Source organism: Anopheles stephensi, chromosome 3 (assembly GCF_013141755.1).
Source record: "Anopheles stephensi strain Indian chromosome 3, UCI_ANSTEP_V1.0, whole genome shotgun sequence".
NCBI classification, from domain to species: domain Eukaryota; kingdom Metazoa; phylum Arthropoda; class Insecta; order Diptera; family Culicidae; genus Anopheles; species Anopheles stephensi.
In genome coordinates, this window is record NC_050203.1 from 6120100 (window position 1) to 6138665 (window position 18566).

Genomic DNA, 18566 nt, shown 5'->3' on the forward strand with positions numbered 1-18566 from the left:
TTTGGTTGAGTGTTTCTTTTTAAATGAAGGTCCTTTCCGACAATTACAGCAAGGAATAAAACAAACAGGTCCTGCTGACCTACTAAAAGGGCCAGACGGCCTGTGCCAATCATTGGCGCAGACACACAGCGACAGGAAGTCATTCTGTCAGCTCTGTCCTGATAATGAGGATCATTCTTTTCCGTCAGCTTAATCGTGCCCACAGTTTGCACAAACCTAGTGTTTACGGTTCCGGGGCCGCAGTGCAGCAGGTCATCGAAACAGTTGGAAGGGACCCCGTCCGTTGCAAGGATCAAGCGGATCTGGGAACGGGCGGTGAAATATTATAATTATGACTTGCTAGAAACGGCACGAAATGAGACACCGTAGGCATGGAACGGAAGAGCCCACACCGGTTGTATTGGGACGGAGAAAACTAGAAAGAATTGGAGAGAAAAAAAGCTATTCGACCCATCCATCCGAAACCGTCCAGAAGATGACCGAGGCTAATAACGGTTATGGTGAATCGAAAAACTAACAACACATTTACGACGCCCTGCACAGGACACACCGTTCCTGGTGAAGGTGATTAATGGGACCTAACGACGGTTCCAGCGATCCCCGTTGATCCGTCCGCCCGGTTCCGGCCCCGATCCCGAGACCCGTCAATAAAACAAACACGAAACCCTACCATCGGAAGTGAGTGCTACAAAAGCCCGACAACATAGTAGGCGGTGCCGGACCATCGACGAAAGGTACACACACATCTCGCACGATCATGCATCGATCGCATACCTATATCGAAAAATGGACGAGCTTCGGTGCATCCCTGCCGGTGGGAAATGGTGCCCTTTTGGAAAATGGCCGCCAGTGGAGAGTCACCTGAAGCAGCATGAAAACTCTTCGGCTAGCGCTTCCTTTGAACTTGTTCGAGCGTCGCGTCGGGTCGCGGTAATTGAATTTTAAGTGCTACTAATTACACCAAGGACGTTGCGTCGGAATGCTTGGCATCGGCCGTGGAGCGTTTGTCACCGACGCCATGCGCACAAAACGGAAGCATCCACTTGCGATCGCGCGTTTGATTTTTGGTGGTTTTATTTCTCACACAACATGCCGGTAAACATGTGTAATGGTAAACATGTGTACTTGAAGCTAATTGAGAAGCATTCGGATCACTTGAACTGTTTGTCGCGTTTGTCGGTATTTTTCGTGGCGGTCCGATTTTTTTTTTTTTTGTGCGACAAGTGCATAAGGAATTCTGTCTGGAGTCCTGTCGCAAGTGACCCACATTTTCGAACTGACCTCACATCCTTGAGAAAACGAAAATCCTTTTGAAGATCTAAGTTGAATGGTTGAAAACATGAATGAACGTGAGAAAAAACGAAAAAGTCCTGCGCAGTTTCTAACGATGGCTTTTTGGTTAAATTTTCAAAAAGGTCCAGAAGCGGATGTGTGGATTCTATCAATCTTTTTAGCTGCCTAGAGTAGGAGTTTGGAAACGAATATGATCTCACGAAGCACTTGACTAATTTCAAAAGGAAAATGTGCCACAAAACTCCCTCCATCTATTACCCAGTAATCCAATAACTTCATTTCATGGTACATAATACAAAATTTTATTTTTTTAACTAGCATTTTTACAATTACAAATTAAGGGCGGTGAAGAAATAGCTAAACCATATCTTTCGCTTATTTGTAACGGTCTTGAGCCATAAATTTTAAATTTGACATTCAAACGTCTGACGTCTTACGTCTGACAGCGCAGCCGCCGAAAGCCGAACAATAAAAATATGTTTGTAATGTTGTGTAAAACTTTGTCGACGATACTGAAATGTGCAAAAACTTGTAAATAAACAAGAGTTGAGCTATATTTACTAAACATTTCACATCATGTTTGCCGAACCAAGATCAGAGAAGTGATATTCCGTGGCACAATTCCGTTTTCCTGCATCAGAAGGATAAGAAGAAAAGGAAGAAGTAGCAATTATCATTCTCGCCTAATCAACAAACACAATCGCTCAGCTGTTTTGGAACCGCTTCAAAGTGGTCAGCGATTACGAACCACGAGTCCGATTACGAATCCGATTACGCCAAAGTGCATCGAAAGCCATCCCCACCGCTACACAGCCAAACGAGTGCGGTCTCGAGATCGAACGCACTTTTGTGTTCTTTGCGCAAAGTGTGCTCAAGGTGCTTGCGTGTCGCTAACAGTCGAAGAAAGTTCCCGTTTCGGTCCAGAATCTTCGCACCAGCGGTAGGATTTTGGAGCCTTCTAGGAGAGGTCGCAAAAAAAATTACATAACAAAACGGCGCTGCGGTACGATTAGCCTGTGCTCCACAAGTGGACCTAATCGATCGGCATGGCCCGGAACATGCTAAACATTGCCAAGTGTAAGTAGAGTGAATCAGTTTCCCCGGGGGAGTAGCTCTGAAGGGGGGGGGGGGGGGCGATTCCTTTCGGTGCACATTGGACTTTGACCCTGGTCGACGTTGCGCGAATGTTTTGACGTGATGTTGCCGACTTGTTGCCGCTGATTTACACAATTGGACGTAATTGTGGCTTTTTCATTTCGCAGATGCTCGAACAATACTGAACCGCCAGCAAGCCCGGTACTATTCGGAAGTATCGGCTCAGTTCCCGAAAATTACCACCCACTACACGGTCCACCCGCGGGATAAAGATCCACGATGGGGAGGTAAGTAATGAGTAATGAAGCTGCTTTTATCATCGTGATGGCAAAAACAAATCGCTTTTGATTGTAGAGGTCGACATGGAGCGATTCGTCGACGAAGCGGACATCCTTATCGTCGGTGGAGGTCCCGCTGGGCTTTCGGCAGCTATTCGGGCGAAGCAACTAGCAGCTGAAAAGGGCCAAGAGTTGCGGGTGTGCTTGGTGGAAAAAGCAGCCGAAGTAGGCGGACACATTCTATCCGGAGCGTGTCTCGATCCGGTGGCCCTCAACGAACTCATCCCGGACTGGAAGGAACAGGGCGCACCATTGAACACGCCCGTAACGCATGACAAATTCTCCTACCTCACCGAATCGGCCAAACTGCCAATCCCAATCTTCCCCGGCTGGCCCATGGATAACCGCGGCAACTACGTCGTCCGATTGGGGCACGTAGTAGCTTGGCTCGGACAGCAAGCGGAAGCGCTCGGGGTTGAAATCTATCCCGGCACAGCCGCAGCCGAAGTACTGTTCCACGAGGATGGGTCCGTAAAGGGCATTGCCACCGGTGACGTCGGTATCGGCAAGGACGGTGCTCCAAAGGACACATTTGCACGCGGTATGGAGCTGCACGCGAAAACAACCATCTTCGCCGAAGGTTGCCGTGGCCATCTTTCGAAGCAGCTAATGTCACGCTTCGGGCTGAACGCGGAAAACGACCCCCAGACGTACGGTATCGGGCTGAAGGAGGTGTGGGAAATTAAGGCGGAAAATCATAAGCCCGGTCTGGTGGAGCATACGATCGGCTGGCCGCTGGATAAGAACACGTACGGTGGCTCGTTCCTGTACCATCTGAACGAACCGACGCCACTGGTGGCGGTAGGCTTTGTGGTTGGGTTGGATTACGTGAATCCGTACCTGAGTCCGTTCCAAGAGTTCCAGCGCTTTAAAACGCACCCGAAAGTGCGCGATACGTTCGAGGGTGGCAGTCGCATTGCGTACGGAGCACGTGCATTGAACGAGGGCGGATTCCAGAGCATTCCCAAGCTGACGTTCCCGGGCGGATGTTTGGTGGGATGTGGTGCTGGCTTTATGAACGTGCCGCGTGTGAAGGGAAGCCATTACGCGATGAAGAGCGGTATGCTGGCGGCCGAGAGTGCGTGCGATGTTGTGTTTTCCGGTGCCACACAAGAAAAGGCTGGCCTGGAGCCGAAAGATTATCCTGATCGGTAAGTGATGATGCTTTTTGAGGCTTTTAGGCTAACGGTTAATTAGGATCTAATATCGTTCGGAACCTTCTGTTTTCCAGTATAAAAGAATCGTACGTGTGGAAGGATCTTTACAAGGTGCGAAATTCCCGTCCCAGTTTCCACACCGGGCTTGGCCTTTACGGAGGCGTGGCGTACAGTGGCTTCAGCATCCTTGTCGGTGGCCGTGAACCGTGGACGTTGCACCATGGTTCGCCCGATCACACCCGCCTCAAGCCCGCCAAGGAATGCAAACCGATCGAGTATCCGAAACCGGACGGCAAGCTCACGTTCGATCTGCTCTCATCGGTTGCGCTAACCGGTACCAACCACGAGGGTGATCAACCGGCCCATCTTACGCTGAAGGATGATACCGTCCCGGTCAAGAACAACCTCACCATCTACGACGGGCCGGAAGCCCGGTTCTGCCCGGCCGGTGTTTACGAATACGTAGCGAACGATGAGGGCGGTAACATGAAGCTGCAGATTAACGCACAAAACTGCATCCACTGCAAGACGTGCGACATTAAAGACATAACGCAGAACATCAACTGGGTCGTGCCGGAAGGTGGTGGCGGTCCAGCTTACAACGGCATGTGAAGCATCCGTTGCAGCTCTTTCATTCGTTCTTCCACGATCGTAGCATATTGTCCGTGGTCGCCTGACCCGAAGGGCATGGTCGAATTTATTTTGTTAAGTAATAAAGTTTTCACATCGATTCCCCCCGCTCACACACCAAAAAGGCACGCGCACGCACACTGAAACATTCCGCCAGAAGTACCTCGAAATATCACACAGCTCAGGTGAAAAAGAAGGGGCAGAGAAAGTTTTTTACAAAAGAAAAAAGGATTCTAGTTTTGTATATTATTCATACTCTTCAATAAAGCCAAAATTTACAACAAACAAAAATGCAGATACTGATCAACAAAAACACGCCTCCTTATCAAAGATTTACTCCTAAGCGACCGATCAAAGCAACCGTACACACGCACGCACACACAGTGATTGGGGAGGAAAGTAGCAGCCTGCTTTGATGTCGTTGTCTTTTCTTGCCCGTTTTGTGTCCCCGTAACCAAGGTTTTTGTTCCACCGTCGATACAGCCTTTAGTACACTCGCTTTTTCATTATTTTCATAAACATTACCATAACTGCAAGAAGCAAAAGGCCATGGTTAAGTAATGTAATGCAAACGGCGCAGGAGGTATTCGTTCTACTTACATATGAATGTCACTATAACGAACACTATCATCAACCACATCCAACATTTGCACGCTTTCTTTGAGTTTTCCTGAAGTTTGGATGATTCCGTCGTAAGCGATGAAGTGTTTTGGTCCGATAGCTTGGCTGACTTCGAGACGATCTGCAAGTAAGCGGAACAAGAAGCTCTGGAATCAGTTTTCGATTCGTGCTGAACGTACTCGTCAAACAAATACCTCGGTGTCTTTCTTTAGAATCTTATTGGCAGTTTCCGTCTGTTCCTTCAAATTCCGCGTTAACTATTCCAAAGAGAAACATGAGTCATGATTAGCCAAACAAATCTAGTTAAATACTCTCCAAACCCGTCCGCAAACTCCTACCCGTAGCATATCTTCCGCAAGCTTTTCCTGCTCGGTTGAGTATTGCTTGACCGTCTGTTCCAGATTTTCTGCCACCTTCTGCCCGGCTCGCCTTCGTATCGTGGAAAAGTTTCCATTGAACAGCTCACTGCGTAGCTCTTTTTCGAACATTTGATTTTGAACCTGGCGCACCTCGCGCATCACATCGTCCCCGAGCGGTTCTGTGGCTCGCGGTTTCATCCGGAGTCGTCGCTTTTCTTCGGCCGATGGTTCAACGTAGTTGGAGGCCTGTTTCAGTTCGGTGCACTTATTCCGGTACCCTTCGACGAGCTTCTCTTCCGATGCCCTGTAGCAGATGGCGAGAAGCGTGATTTGGTTTTATTGCCAGGCAAGCCGCGCCCAAGCTTTACTTACTCTAGCTCCTGTTCGCCCAGCTCCTCAATCATGATGTCCAGCGATCGGATGTACTTTTTCAGCCGCCAGTCCTGTTTGTCCACGGCAACGATCTCTTCGCACTGTGCTATTAAGCTGCGGATATTTATTTCTAATTTCGATGCCATGGCTTGCTGTGTGGCAACGCAGTGTGTTCTTTGATCCGATTTCTTTAGCTCGGTCGAGGAAAAATTGGCTAATTCATGCAAAAATATCGACCGGTCGACACGTAAACAAACTATTCGACTGCCACAAACGTCAAATTCGATGCAGTTTTGGTTCGTGTTCCAGCTGCCAAAGAATCAACAATTAATTTAGGAACTTTCTGCCACCTTTTGTGCATATCACTTTCACTCGCTGTATGATACACTAATTTGAAACATTTAGCGACCATTTATCCCAACAAAACCTGCATTTTTCACAATATTTTATTATTACGTCGTTTTCGAATAATTCAATATGGCTACCCGGAACCGCATGATATGACCTCTCGTACCGAATCACATCTTCACCAACTGTCAATGCTGTCAAATCATTCTTCACCAGAAAATTGACAGTCGCCCGCGTTGAAAAGGAAAAAGGTGAAATTTTTGCGGCAGAAAAGGATTGCATTTTCCTACAATTAGCACATTTCTACGCTTCCGGAGAGGCAATTTTTCACCCTCGCCTCTGTTCAGCATCGAGTGAACTACGGACGACAGGTGGAAAATCCGCAGAACCAGCAGTTTTGGGCCAACAATTGAGCAAGTGCACACATTCGCATTCACCGTCACACAGGTACACACGCGCGGAAAGCATCTGTCTCTCACACACATCCAACTAGCAACCAGCGAGGCTCGCGTTTTTTCTTCTTCAGACGACATCTTTTATTCGATTCGTTTCGAGACAGTTCGCAGAACGCGCGAACGATTGGCCGAGATTGGTGCGTTGCCCGTTGGTAGGATACGGGGAAACGGACAAAAATTGTTAGTGGCAGATTGGTTAAAACTTTTACCGAAGTGAACAGAAACCATTGCCGCGCTCTCACTGTGGTCAGGCATTTGCAGCAGCATTTTTGTGATAGAACGAACAAAGGACACTCGTCCTTTCGCGCAAACGGGCAACGACGGGGATCACGTAAAGACACTTCGTTTGCGTTGAAAAAGCATCAGCAGCGTACAAAATGTCGTGGGAACCGCAACCGGATGGCTTGAGCCAGATCATCACACTGCTGAAGCAGTCACAATCAAAGGATAATATGGTACAACGTGCCGTGCAGCTGGTAAGTAGAAAGCAGACCACCCCCCTTTCGGGGAGCATGCTGCACAGACTCACCCTCACTGGCACCGATCTCTCCTTGCTCGTTGCAGAAATTGGAAGAACTCAACCAGTACCCGGATTTCAACAACTATCTGATCTACGTGCTCACGAAGCTGACATCCGAGAACGAACCGACACGATCACTCTCGGGATTGATTCTGAAAAACAACATCCGCATCCACGGTGCCCAGCTACAGCCGGCCATCCTTGAGTACATCAAGCAGGAATGTCTGCGCGCGCTCAGCGACCCATCTCCGTTGATCCGTGCGACGGCCGGCATCCTCATCACGACCATCGCCAACACGGGCGGGCTAACGAACTGGCCGGAACTGTTGCCCACGCTGTGCGACATGCTCGACTCGCAGGATTACATTGTGTGCGAGGGTGCGTTCGGGGCGTTACAGAAAATTTGCGAAGATTCGGCCAACACGCTCGACAGCAGTGCACTGAACCGCCCGCTGAACGTCATGATTCCAAAGTTCCTGCAGTTTTTCCGCCACTCGAGCCCGAGCATCCGATCGTACGCCATCGCCTGCATTAACCAGTTCATCGTGAATCGCACCCAGGCGCTGATGGTCCACATCGACACGTTCATCGAGAATCTGTTCCACATTTCGGCGGACGATGATCGCGAGGTGCGGAAGAACGTATGCCGCGGTTTGGTGATGTTGCTCGAGGTGCGTATGGATCGACTAATGCCCCACATGAACAACATCATCGAGTACATGCTGGTGCAGACGCAAGATTCGGACGAAACGTCGCTGAACGCTTGCGAGTTCTGGTTGTCGCTTGCCGAGCAGAACATTTGCAAGGAAGTGCTGACACCGCATCTGGCAAACTTGGTGCCGGTGCTGGTGCGTGGCATGAAGTACAGCGACATCGACATCATGGTACTGAAGGGTGACGTTGAGGAGGACGAAATGATTCCGGACCGCGAGGAGGATATTAAGCCTCGGTTCCACAAATCGCGTACGGTCACACAGAAAGCGGCCAGCGGTGCTGGTGGTAGCGATGGTGCGGTACGATCGATGGAAGGCAACGATGAGGACGACGATATCGACGATCCGTACGTCGATATGAATGACGACAGTAACCCATCCGATTGGAACCTGCGGAAGTGCAGTGCGGCCACGCTGGACGTGCTGGCGAACGTGTACAAGGATGAGTTCCTGCCCATTCTGCTGCCCATCCTGAAGGAGACACTCTTCCACGACGACTGGTTGGTGAAGGAGAGTGGCATCCTGGCGCTGGGAGCGATCGCGGAAGGCTGCATGACCGGTATGGTGCCACACCTTCCCGAGCTGATCCCGTATCTGATCTTGTGCCTGTCGGACAAGAAGGCCCTGGTTCGATCGATCACCTGCTGGACCCTGTCGCGCTACGCGCACTGGGTCGTCAGCCAGCCGCACGATCAGTATCTGAAACCGTTGATGAAGGAGCTGCTGAAGCGCATCCTCGACGCGAACAAGCGCGTGCAGGAGGCTGCCTGTTCCGCTTTTGCCACCCTCGAGGAGGAGGCCTGCACCGAGCTGGTACCGTACCTGGGCTTCATTCTGGACACGCTCGTGTTCGCGTTCCGCAAGTATCAGCACAAGAACTTGCTGATTCTTTACGACGCCATCGGCACGCTGGCCGACTCGGTCGGGCATCATCTGAACAAACCGGAGTACATCAGCATGCTGATGCCACCGCTGATCGAGAAGTGGAACAATCTCAAGGACGAGGACAAGGATCTGTTTCCACTGCTGGAGTGTCTGTCGAGCGTGGCCACCGCACTGCACTCCGGCTTCCTGCCCTACTCGGAACCCGTCTACCGCCGCTGCATCTCGCTGATCCAGCAAACGTTGATACAGGACGTGGCCAGCACCACCAACCCGACACAGTTCGATCAGCCGGACAAAGATTTTATGATCGTCGCGCTGGATTTGCTTTCGGGGCTGGCGGAGGGATTGGATTGCTACATCGAGTCGCTGGTGTCGAGCAGCAACATTATGCAGCTGCTTTACCAGTGCATGCAAGATTCGATGCCTGAGGTAAGGTCCTCCACCATCGGGGGTGAAGAGGTTTGGAGTGAAATTTTATACCTTTTTTTTTCGCCAATCTATTTCCCAAAGGTTCGTCAATCATCGTTCGCACTGCTGGGTGATTTGACCAAAGCTTGCTTCCAGCACGTCCATCCACACATTGCCGACTTTTTGCCTATCCTGGGTCACAATCTGAACCCGGAGTACATTTCGGTGTGCAACAATGCAACGTGGGCCATTGGAGAGATCAGTATCAAACTGAGTAAGTGGAGAGAAGAAGAAGCGGAAGCGGTAGAAGTGGCCCTTTGGAAAGTGGAAAACTAATTTTGATCTTTCTTTTTGTTCAGTGGAAGACACCAAGCCGTACATTCCGATGGTGTTGGGACCGCTGATTGAGATCATCAACAACGTCAACACTCCCAAGACTCTGTTGGAAAACACTGGTAAGTAGACGCATTTGGAACGCTCTCCCCAAAGCCCAATCTTCAACATTCATCCTAATTTGCCATTTACACAAGTAAATGCGTTCAGATTCTTGTAGTATGGTTCACTTTTCGTCTCTGTTTGCGTGTAATATTATCGTGGTCATTCTTTCTCTTTTTTTTCTCCACTGTGCTATGTTCCATGTCGTAATGTACATTTGCTTACCGATTTGCAGCTAAAGCGCAAGCAGAGAGAGAGGGAGAGAGAGCCGAACGCGCAAACTTGAGGAGACGTTAATTAAATTGTTTACGATTATTCGTGTAACTGTGTTGCATGTAGTGCGCGTCTGTGCGCGCGTGTTTTATGTTGGCGGCTGCTGCGTTCGTATTATGATTTACCAAATTTACTCCTCAAATGCAGCAGCAAAGAAGAAAGAAAGGAACCAGTGTTTATTCGAACCACTATTCCAATCCCCCCCCAATCATATAACGAAAAAAAAAAATAGTTCGTACGTTCATGTCATTTCCATATTCTTTACTATTTTCTCGGTTTTGTTTTCTTTCTCTTTTTTTCCTGTACAGCAATAACAATTGGGCGTCTAGGTCTCGTGTGCCCCGTAGAAGTGGCTCCCTCATTGCAACAGTTTGTGCGACAGTGGTGTGTAACTAAATTCTTTCGCCATATATCGTTCGTTCGTTCGTTTTTGCTCATATATCTTAAACTTAATTTTGCCCCCGCTCCTTTAGCCATCCCTTTTTTGTCTGTGTGTGTGCTATTCTAGTACGATGCAAAAGTGTGTTGTGGGTTGTGTTGATGTGCGCTAATGTTGCGTTTTATTTGTCAATGTTTCAAAATTCTATGCCATTGTAACCGTTTCGATGCCGGGTTTTGTGTGTTTGTGGGGATTGAGAGCATCTTTCCCAGCAAAACAATCAATATGCAATCGACAGATACGAGCGAGCAAAATATGCTAACACTACACTTATGTTTGCACCAACAATAATCCCACCTCTCTCCCAATCGTTTGATCGTACAAATGGCAGGTGCTCATCATTGCGCAACATTCGCGACAACGAGGAGAAGGATTCCGCCTTCCGTGGGATGTGCCAGATGATCACGGTCAATCCGGTTGGCGTCGTGCCGGACTTTATCTTCTTCTGCGATGCAGCCGCCTCGTGGATGACGCCGCAGAAGGATCTACATGAGATGCTGCAAAAGGTAGGCATCCACGATCTGCAACCGGTGATGTGGTGAATCACGCTCTTAACGCTGCCCAACATTTCTTTCTGTAGATTCTGCACGGTTTCAAGATGCAGGTGGGAGAGGAAAATTGGGCCCGGTTCGTCGAACAGTTTCCACCCCAGCTGAGCGAACGCTTGGCGGTAATGTACAACATCTAAGCGGAGCCGATCGATCGTCCTTTCTGTGGGTGGTGAGTGAGTGCACGTTATACTATTGGAACAAACACACATCTACACACTACTACCAACTCCTAGCGTCCGCTGGGATTATTGAACAATGTAGAGAAGAGTGTGTTGTGTGTTGGTTGGTCTGGACAATGACAAACGCTGGAAATCATCAGCTGTGCTTGTTTAATTTTACCAACGATTTTTTTTTGGGTGAACACACACACACAGAAACGAGGGATGATGGTGTAGACATTTTCGAAACACGTGTGCTCTAGCGTGTCATTTACACGACACGCTTACGAATGAAGTAAAGAATTGATAGTAGTGTGTGTACCATTATTTTTTAAATTAAATATTCGGAACAGGATGTAATGTCCGTAGATTTCGTAGACATTCAAGTTGTTGGGAAACATTTATGGAAACACACCAGATGGATCGCCACATAGATAGCTACTATCTTGCGTCCTGTCTCTCTCAACAAAAAGGAAAAAACGGGAATGAGGCTTCTTTCTCATGGCTCTGTTTTGTCCGAGAAAAGCTTATCAAAGGCAAACTCATACTTGGCTACTTTGCATAGGAGGTGATCACGAATCCCGAATGCGTGGATTCGTTTCGGCGAAAGCGGTCGAAACAATTGTGTATATGATTGTGCTATTTTTTTTAGAGAAGAAAACAAACTTGTGTACTGTATTAGAAATTCGTACTTTTGCATGTAAATGTAACGACACGTGTAATTTGTTGTATACTTTCAAACACACCGCCGCCTGTTTGGTGTACCGATAATCATCATCATCATCATCAGCAGCAATTTGAGGTTGCGGTTCGTAAATATGTATGTGCGCGTGTGTGTGTATGCATGTGCAGCAGCTGCAACACCTTCATTTACCATACCCATACATACCATCTATCTCGTCCCCGCTCATCAATCTCCTATTCAAACTCCCTCCGTGTTATATCCCCACCCTCCCCCATCCCCCCTTCTGGAAAGAAAGAACGGTTAAAAAGACGCGTAACTACGCGCGAACACACTCACAAAACGCAATGGAAAGTAATTTAAATTCGAAAGTAAGGTAGCTGTGAAACTAATACTCTCCTATTGGAGACTTCTGGCGTTCAACACACTGTAGGGTGATGTGGTGTGGTGGTGCAGTAGGGATAATACTAGCGTAGGGCCCACAGAAAAAAAAAATTAGGAGTGGAAAAGAAACTGCGTTAGGAGACACCCATACGTCTTAGAAGATAGGGCTGTGCAAGTATAGGGATAGGGAAAGGAAACGGAAACATACCAAAACGATGATACAGATCCAACATTGCCAAGAAGAGAAAAGGGAAGCAATTAAGCAGGTTAGGGAAATTTTTAATTAAAGCTTAACAGAGACTAGGGATTAGGGAAAACAAAACAACACTAGGGAAACTAATAGGGAATTTGTATGATTGTGTGCGATGAATGAATGATTGTGTGTGGATGTGAGAAAGCCATGAGCGCGCTTATGGTGTGTGTGTCACAGTCGTCGTCGTCGTCGTCGTCCCCCATGTGTGTGCGCGCGCGCGAGACGTGCTCACCCGTTAGTAGTGTTTTATTTCTAAACTGCAAACTGTTAAATGTAGCAACAAACAAATGTCCAACTGTTTTCAGAGCATCTTCTCATACGAGAAAGTGTGTGTGTGAGAGAGAAAACGTAACCATTTGCGCTTGTTCTTGTTTTAAGTAGGAAGGAAACAAATTACACAAAAGGTGAGCGCCGTTTTGTTTTTGCTTACTTTCGGAATCGGTACTCTATGCCGGTACAGAAACAGGGCACGCAAACAAGGAAGTGATATTATTATTAGCGCCAGGATCATCAGAAAAAGAAAACTATACGTAAAGCAGCAGCAGTAGGGACAAAACTTAAGGCAGCATAGGATTAGGAAACAGGAAGGAAACCAATTGGTCGCGTTCGCGTTCGTGGAAACCGTATCTCCGGGTCGTATCGTTATATTTTCGCGCGGGTTTTCGTATCGTCGTCGTCGTTTCGGGTCGTCGTATCGCGTTATCGTATCGTGTCGCGTAACATTAATCGTTAATAGGAGGACAGTGTGAGAGAGGAACCGTTGTAGAAGAAGAAAATCGCTTTGCAAACGGCGGGTTCTTTTTGTTTTATTTGATTTGATTTGTTGGAAATATTTATTCGTAGTTTACAAACTTCTTTCACCAGCCCTGATTTATCATGTTAAGCTTCTCGTTCAGCAAGCAACAACAACAAGGCAAACAGCAATCGTGCTTTGCTTCGTTTCTGTTGTTATTAGTCATTCGAATAAATTATTAAAAGGAAAATAAGAAACAAATGACAAACTTAAGGTAAATTAAAACACACACACAGAACTGAAGCTTTTAATTGCCTAGGGGAAGGAGGAAAAATGCAAACGAGGATTGGCGGAAACAAAGTCTGATTACTCACACACACACACAAGACGGCCGAAAACATTGAGTGTGGCTGCACTGCACTGCACAAAATCAATCCTTTGGCAGCATCTGGCCTGCTGCTCGATTGGAGGGAAATACAAATCAAAACTCAAATACGATCAAAACAGTGTAGATAGAGCGCAGGCAGCAGACAGGCCTGTGGAACCAGGTGTGCCATTAGAAGATGAGATGAGAGATAGTTTATTTATTGCTTCAAGTAAAGAAAATTAAAGAAACCAGACGAAAGCGAATGTAGTGTAAAAGAGACTGGTAAATCACAAAATCGAGGCACAAAAAAGAGTAAAGCAAGCAAACGATAATAAGTATTCTAAAGCAACTGAAACTTATACCATTCTGCAACAAAACAGGAACTATACACAAAAACACAGTTTAGCAAACAAACAAAACAAAAAACAGGAGAAGAGCAAGCTAATTTATTGCTAATTGCTGGGATGATCACAACAGATGTGTGAAAAATGTTAAACAAGCCTTATGAGAATAATTGAAACGAAAAAATTGCTTCAAACCACATGGAACGGATCTTCAAACTTTACAATCTGCAATCATACAGACGAGAGTAGTTAACAAAACTTTTAAAAGACTGAACCCCCGCAATCCAGACCATATTTCCCATGCAAAAGGGCAGCAGCAAACCACAACACTGAACTATAGAATAACAGCAACAAATCGCAAAACCAAGTCCCACTACTGAACACACATGTGAAAGAGAGGGGGTGTACAAGAAGCTTATGATACTTAGGGACCTCTTCTTTTGTGTTGGTTTTTTTTAAATACCATCCTTTTTGGCGTAGACTGGACATAGCTTTTCGGATCGTATTTATTCTATCCCTTTTATGTGTGGCTTGTCTGTCTATCTACCTATTCAATTCAATCATCCAAAAATACAGTAGCAGCAGCAGAAACAATAGATTCTCGTATAGGTAGGAACGTATTTGTTTGAATGTATTTTTGCAGGGTTTTACGGGTCGTTTTTTTTGTCTGTCCTTTTTTTGTTTTTTTTTGTCTGTCCTTAGTCCTTATGGGGGGGCGGTCCGGTGGCCGAGGCGACAGCGGCGCCGGTCTTCACACGGCAGGACCGGGGTTCAAATCCCATCCAGGCCGCCTCCCCGTACGCAGGGCTGACTACTTTGCTACGGGTAAAATCAGTCACAGAAAGCCAGAAATGGCAGGCCGAGACCTTGCAAAGTTGTAGTGCCAAAGAAGAGAAGAGAAGAGTCCTTATGGGGCCCTCCTCTCCGGTGGTCGATGCGATAATAGCAGAGCCGAGGTTCAACCCTGACTCCGATTGATTGAAGTATCCTCAGCTTTTTCCTTTTTTTCTGATTCTGTTTCCAACCCATTTTAACTTAGCCAAGCAAAGATATTTGTCATCATGAACACTTGGCAATCTGACCTTCTAGTTGATGTTTTTTGGTTTCCGTACAACTCAACAAAACAATTAAATGCGCTCCGTAAAACCCTGCATCCCTGTTCTGTTCTGATCTAAATTGTTTGTGTTTGCTTGCACTTGTGTGGCTATTTAAGGTTTGTTACTATTGTTTCAAAACTAATTGTGAAATTGTGCTGTGTGCATGGTTCAAAATTTCCATTGTCCAATTGAATTAAAATACTGATGCTGGACTCCCCAAACCGAAACACCTCTTGATAGTTAAAAAAAAACAAAAACCAATGCCAAACCAACTGTCCCACACAACACAACTAGCAGTGTAGGCTTTAAAGCGTGTATAGGAATTAGATTAATGGGGGAAAAGAACAAGAGTACATACATACATATATATATTGAATCGGTTCGTGCACTCTGGTGCCGCGTTCTATTACTACTACCACTACTACTACTAATTGACAGAAGAAATTCATTTTCTATGTAAAACAGGGCTGTGTAAAGGATTGATCTAGCGAGGAAACTAGCGAAGAAAAAACTGATCAAAACAAAGGAACAAAATATCATCTCAAAACACGCACACACCGCCGCCGTCATTAAAGTTGTGATATTAAATATTCCACCTGTGTGTGTGTTGTGCGTCCGGCCGCTAGTAGTTGGTGATTTATTCCCACATGAAGCCCCGATTTTTTAATACTCGTTTCACACTACTACTCTGCCAAAAATCTGATGTTTAGTTTATTTTTTTAAATGTGTTGTTGCATTCGTAAATAGTAAGAATAGTAAGAAGCAACCAGAGGCAGATAGGGAACGGTCGTTAAATTTTTATTCCCGTGTAGTAACTTATTTAAGAATGTAAAAGCCAAAAGTCCGTGCAACATAATGCAAAGCTAAACTCAATGTTCATAAGAACAAAAAACCGTGAAGCAAACTCGTTTGAAACAAAACAAAAACAAAGCAAAGCATACATACTTAACAATTCTAAATCGGGTCGTCGTTCCTCAGCCGAAGAAGCAGAGAAGTCCTCTCTCGTCGGGTCGTCTCGGGTCGGGTAAAACTCGCGTAAATCTCGCCGGTATTTCGTCGTCGTCGTCGTGATCGTATTGTAACTCATCTCTCGCGTCGCGGTTCGCGTATATCCGTTGTTATCGTATTATCGCATCGATCGTGTGTCGCGCGTCGCGGTATTCTCGTCGGTATTAGCAAACAAAACAGGAGTCAGGAGCTGCTGGTTAGGGTTATTATAAGCGTAGGGTGTGTGATACTATACACAGTAGGGAAAATGCGTTTTTTTTTTGTACAAGACATACTATAGGGTAAATCAAAACTGACAGCATAGGAAGCTAGGGAAGTCGATATCGATCGTTAGTGTACTAGGGAAACGGTTAGGGACACATCAGGAAGGGACACCAACAAAACAAACCAAAACCTGGACAGCTGGGAGGCGGGAGTTTATTAGTAGCTTGTAGCGAAAAACATTTCAATTTTCCGTTGTCTTCTATTCCGCTCTTGGTAGTAGTAGTTGTTCACTGTGTTTCGTTTTTAGGTTACAACCCACACACACACACAAACAAAAAACCCGTGTCGTATGAATGTCCCCCATGGCTATGAAGCGTATGTGTGACTACTTTGCATGTGTGTGCTTGAGTGTATGAATGATCTACGGAAAAAGAATTTGTGTATCATCATTTAACAAAAAATGCCCTTGCTTAGCCTTTCTGTCTGTCCAACTTTCTTCCAAATATGTGTACTTTTGCAGCACAATAATATTCAATCTGTGAGAAGTTAAATTTCGTTTCCCAAAACAGAAAGGTCCTTAAATTAAAGCTAAAAAAGAAACGTAAATCAAAGGTGCTAATATAAATGTGTGGACTGGCAATAACACCGTTGTTACCGTTGTTTTATTATAATTTTAATCACCTCTCAAAGCAGCTCACATTACTCACTGTGCACAAAAATCCCATCACCACCATTTTCCTTCACGTGTGTCATATACTAACACACTAAGCTGCTTCAGACACTGTGGACACTTGGTTTAGTAATGGCGCCCGTTGAGCAAAGCACTGGTGTTGGAGTGTAATGACAAAGAGCTGCTATACTACCATCACCATGCGAATCGTTCACGGTCGGTGATGTAAACTAATTCTGTTTTAGTACTATATATTTAGCGAACGAATGAGTGTGTGTGTGTGTGTGTAGCTGGGTTGTGCGTGAGAGTGTGCAAAAAAGGATGAATGTGTGAGTTAAAAAGAAGAATCCAACCGATAGGAGCTAACATAAATCCACAGGTGATACACAGAGATATAGTGTTAGGGCAGATAAAACATTTTGAGTAAGGAAAAGTAGTGAGGAACACACAACAGAACAGAAGTCTCATCCATCATCATCATCCTCCTTCTCCTACCCGGTCTTCCCACAATTCCATGTTGTGTCCTGGAAATCCTTTCATCCTCCACCTTTACTCGATGATCGCGTCTTTTAATATGATACTGTGACGGGTGGTGTACACAGAGTGGGCGGGTGACCCCCGCGAGAGCCAGTCATCCAGCAGACACGAAAAACCGTTAAAGAGTTTTATAGTATTAAATTTGATTTGATAGCTTGCAGCGGGGGAGTTAAACATAAAGCATAATTTTAAGATTAAAGAAAAAAGTGCAAACGGTTTGCTATATGTGGTTCATTATCATTATTATTCACGCTGTGTATTTCTACCAAACCATTGTGCTCCACCTATGGCGAGGGAAAGCAAGGCAATTAAATCAGCACAGATGATTGACTTTTCCTTTTCCTTTATGGAGATTTTGTGAAAATTCATCATTGTACAGCACGAAGAGAGAAAGAGAGAGAGCGAGAGGAAGTAATGGTAGAAAATTAGCTATTACAGCTGGGCGTGATAAGAGCGTAAAATGGAAATCTTCTTCGCTTCCAATAATGTCCAACCTATCGAAAAGAGAATTTAAGAGCGATATATGATGGGACCTTTGATGGCTTATAGAATGGCCCCGCCGCGTTACAAAAAGGAATAAAGCACTACTGGCAAATAGTATTAAAGCTGAGCAAAAATCATTCTCAACTCAAACTCGTCAAAGTAGAGGGAAAAAAATCATCCGCAAGTAATAAACGAAAATCCACTGAAGCTTTACCAACATTAAACCAGCAATCCTCTCTCGCCGTTTGTAAAAAAGAGCCAAAAATATTGTTTTGCCGAGCGCACCGAGAGCAGTTACTTAAAACCAATCCTTCTAATATTATAACAAAAAACGGTTTATTCAGCGTGGGTCCTTAGTGTGTCCTTGGGGTGAAAAGCAATGAAGGGGAAATGCATGCGCGAATACGTAGGTTGTAGGCAATCCGCAACAGCAAAAGAGAGAGGACGTTAGGTCGATTAGTCCTTCAGTTAATACTTCTGCTCCTTCAACCCCCGACACAAATACACACACAGAGAGAAAATCAGCAGCAGCTTACAGCTGGTTGTGACGTTGGTAGTGTGTGTAATATAGCAGCAGCAAATTTAGTGAAATAGTGTAATATATATATATATAAGAAAAAGCATGTCTCAAAGAACAATCGGATGGTGGGAGCATATACCGCTGGCTGACGGAAACTACATATTACATATACATCTAAATCTATGAAAACTTAAGCTACAAGCATATTGTGTATTGTATTTTGCAAACAATTTC

General features: G+C 45.8%; 3 protein-coding genes across 5 annotated transcripts; 2 read left to right on the forward strand and 1 right to left on the reverse strand.

Moving 5' to 3' along the window:
- Positions 1 to 1750: 1750 nt before the first annotated feature.
- On the forward strand, positions 1751 to 4798 carry LOC118510354 (electron transfer flavoprotein-ubiquinone oxidoreductase, mitochondrial). Its single transcript, XM_036052055.1, has 4 exons — positions 1751 to 2370; positions 2556 to 2675; positions 2743 to 3877; positions 3958 to 4798. Exons 1-4 carry the CDS (start codon positions 2340 to 2342, stop codon positions 4493 to 4495), a joined length of 1824 nt encoding a protein of 607 aa, XP_035907948.1. The 5' UTR covers positions 1751 to 2339; the 3' UTR covers positions 4496 to 4798.
- On the reverse strand, positions 4720 to 6144 carry LOC118510382 (vesicle transport protein USE1). The gene is made up of 5 exons (XM_036052128.1): positions 5866 to 6144; positions 5473 to 5797; positions 5329 to 5391; positions 5114 to 5255; positions 4720 to 5043 (listed from the first exon to the last, which is right to left on the reverse strand). The coding sequence occupies exons 1-5, from the start codon at positions 6009 to 6011 to the stop codon at positions 5000 to 5002; spliced, it is 720 nt and encodes a 239-aa protein (XP_035908021.1). The 5' UTR covers positions 6012 to 6144; the 3' UTR covers positions 4720 to 4999.
- Positions 6145 to 6412: 268 nt separating this feature from the next.
- LOC118510344 (transportin-1) lies at positions 6413 to 18526 on the forward strand. Of its 3 annotated transcripts, XM_036052036.1 has the most exons (8): positions 6413 to 6660; positions 6740 to 7144; positions 7233 to 9215; positions 9297 to 9468; positions 9554 to 9649; positions 10211 to 10286; positions 10673 to 10847; positions 10922 to 18526. In XM_036052036.1, the coding sequence occupies exons 2-8, from the start codon at positions 7046 to 7048 to the stop codon at positions 11027 to 11029; spliced, it is 2709 nt and encodes a 902-aa protein (XP_035907929.1). In that variant the 5' UTR covers positions 6413 to 6660; positions 6740 to 7045; the 3' UTR covers positions 11030 to 18526. The 3 variants fall into 3 exon arrangements, 2 of the variants coding, with proteins under 2 accessions (XP_035907929.1, XP_035907928.1); XM_036052035.1 differs by having other exon boundaries at positions 6413 to 7144; XR_004906000.1 differs by lacking the exon at positions 10211 to 10286 and having other exon boundaries at positions 6413 to 7144.
- Positions 18527 to 18566: the final 40 nt, after the last annotated feature.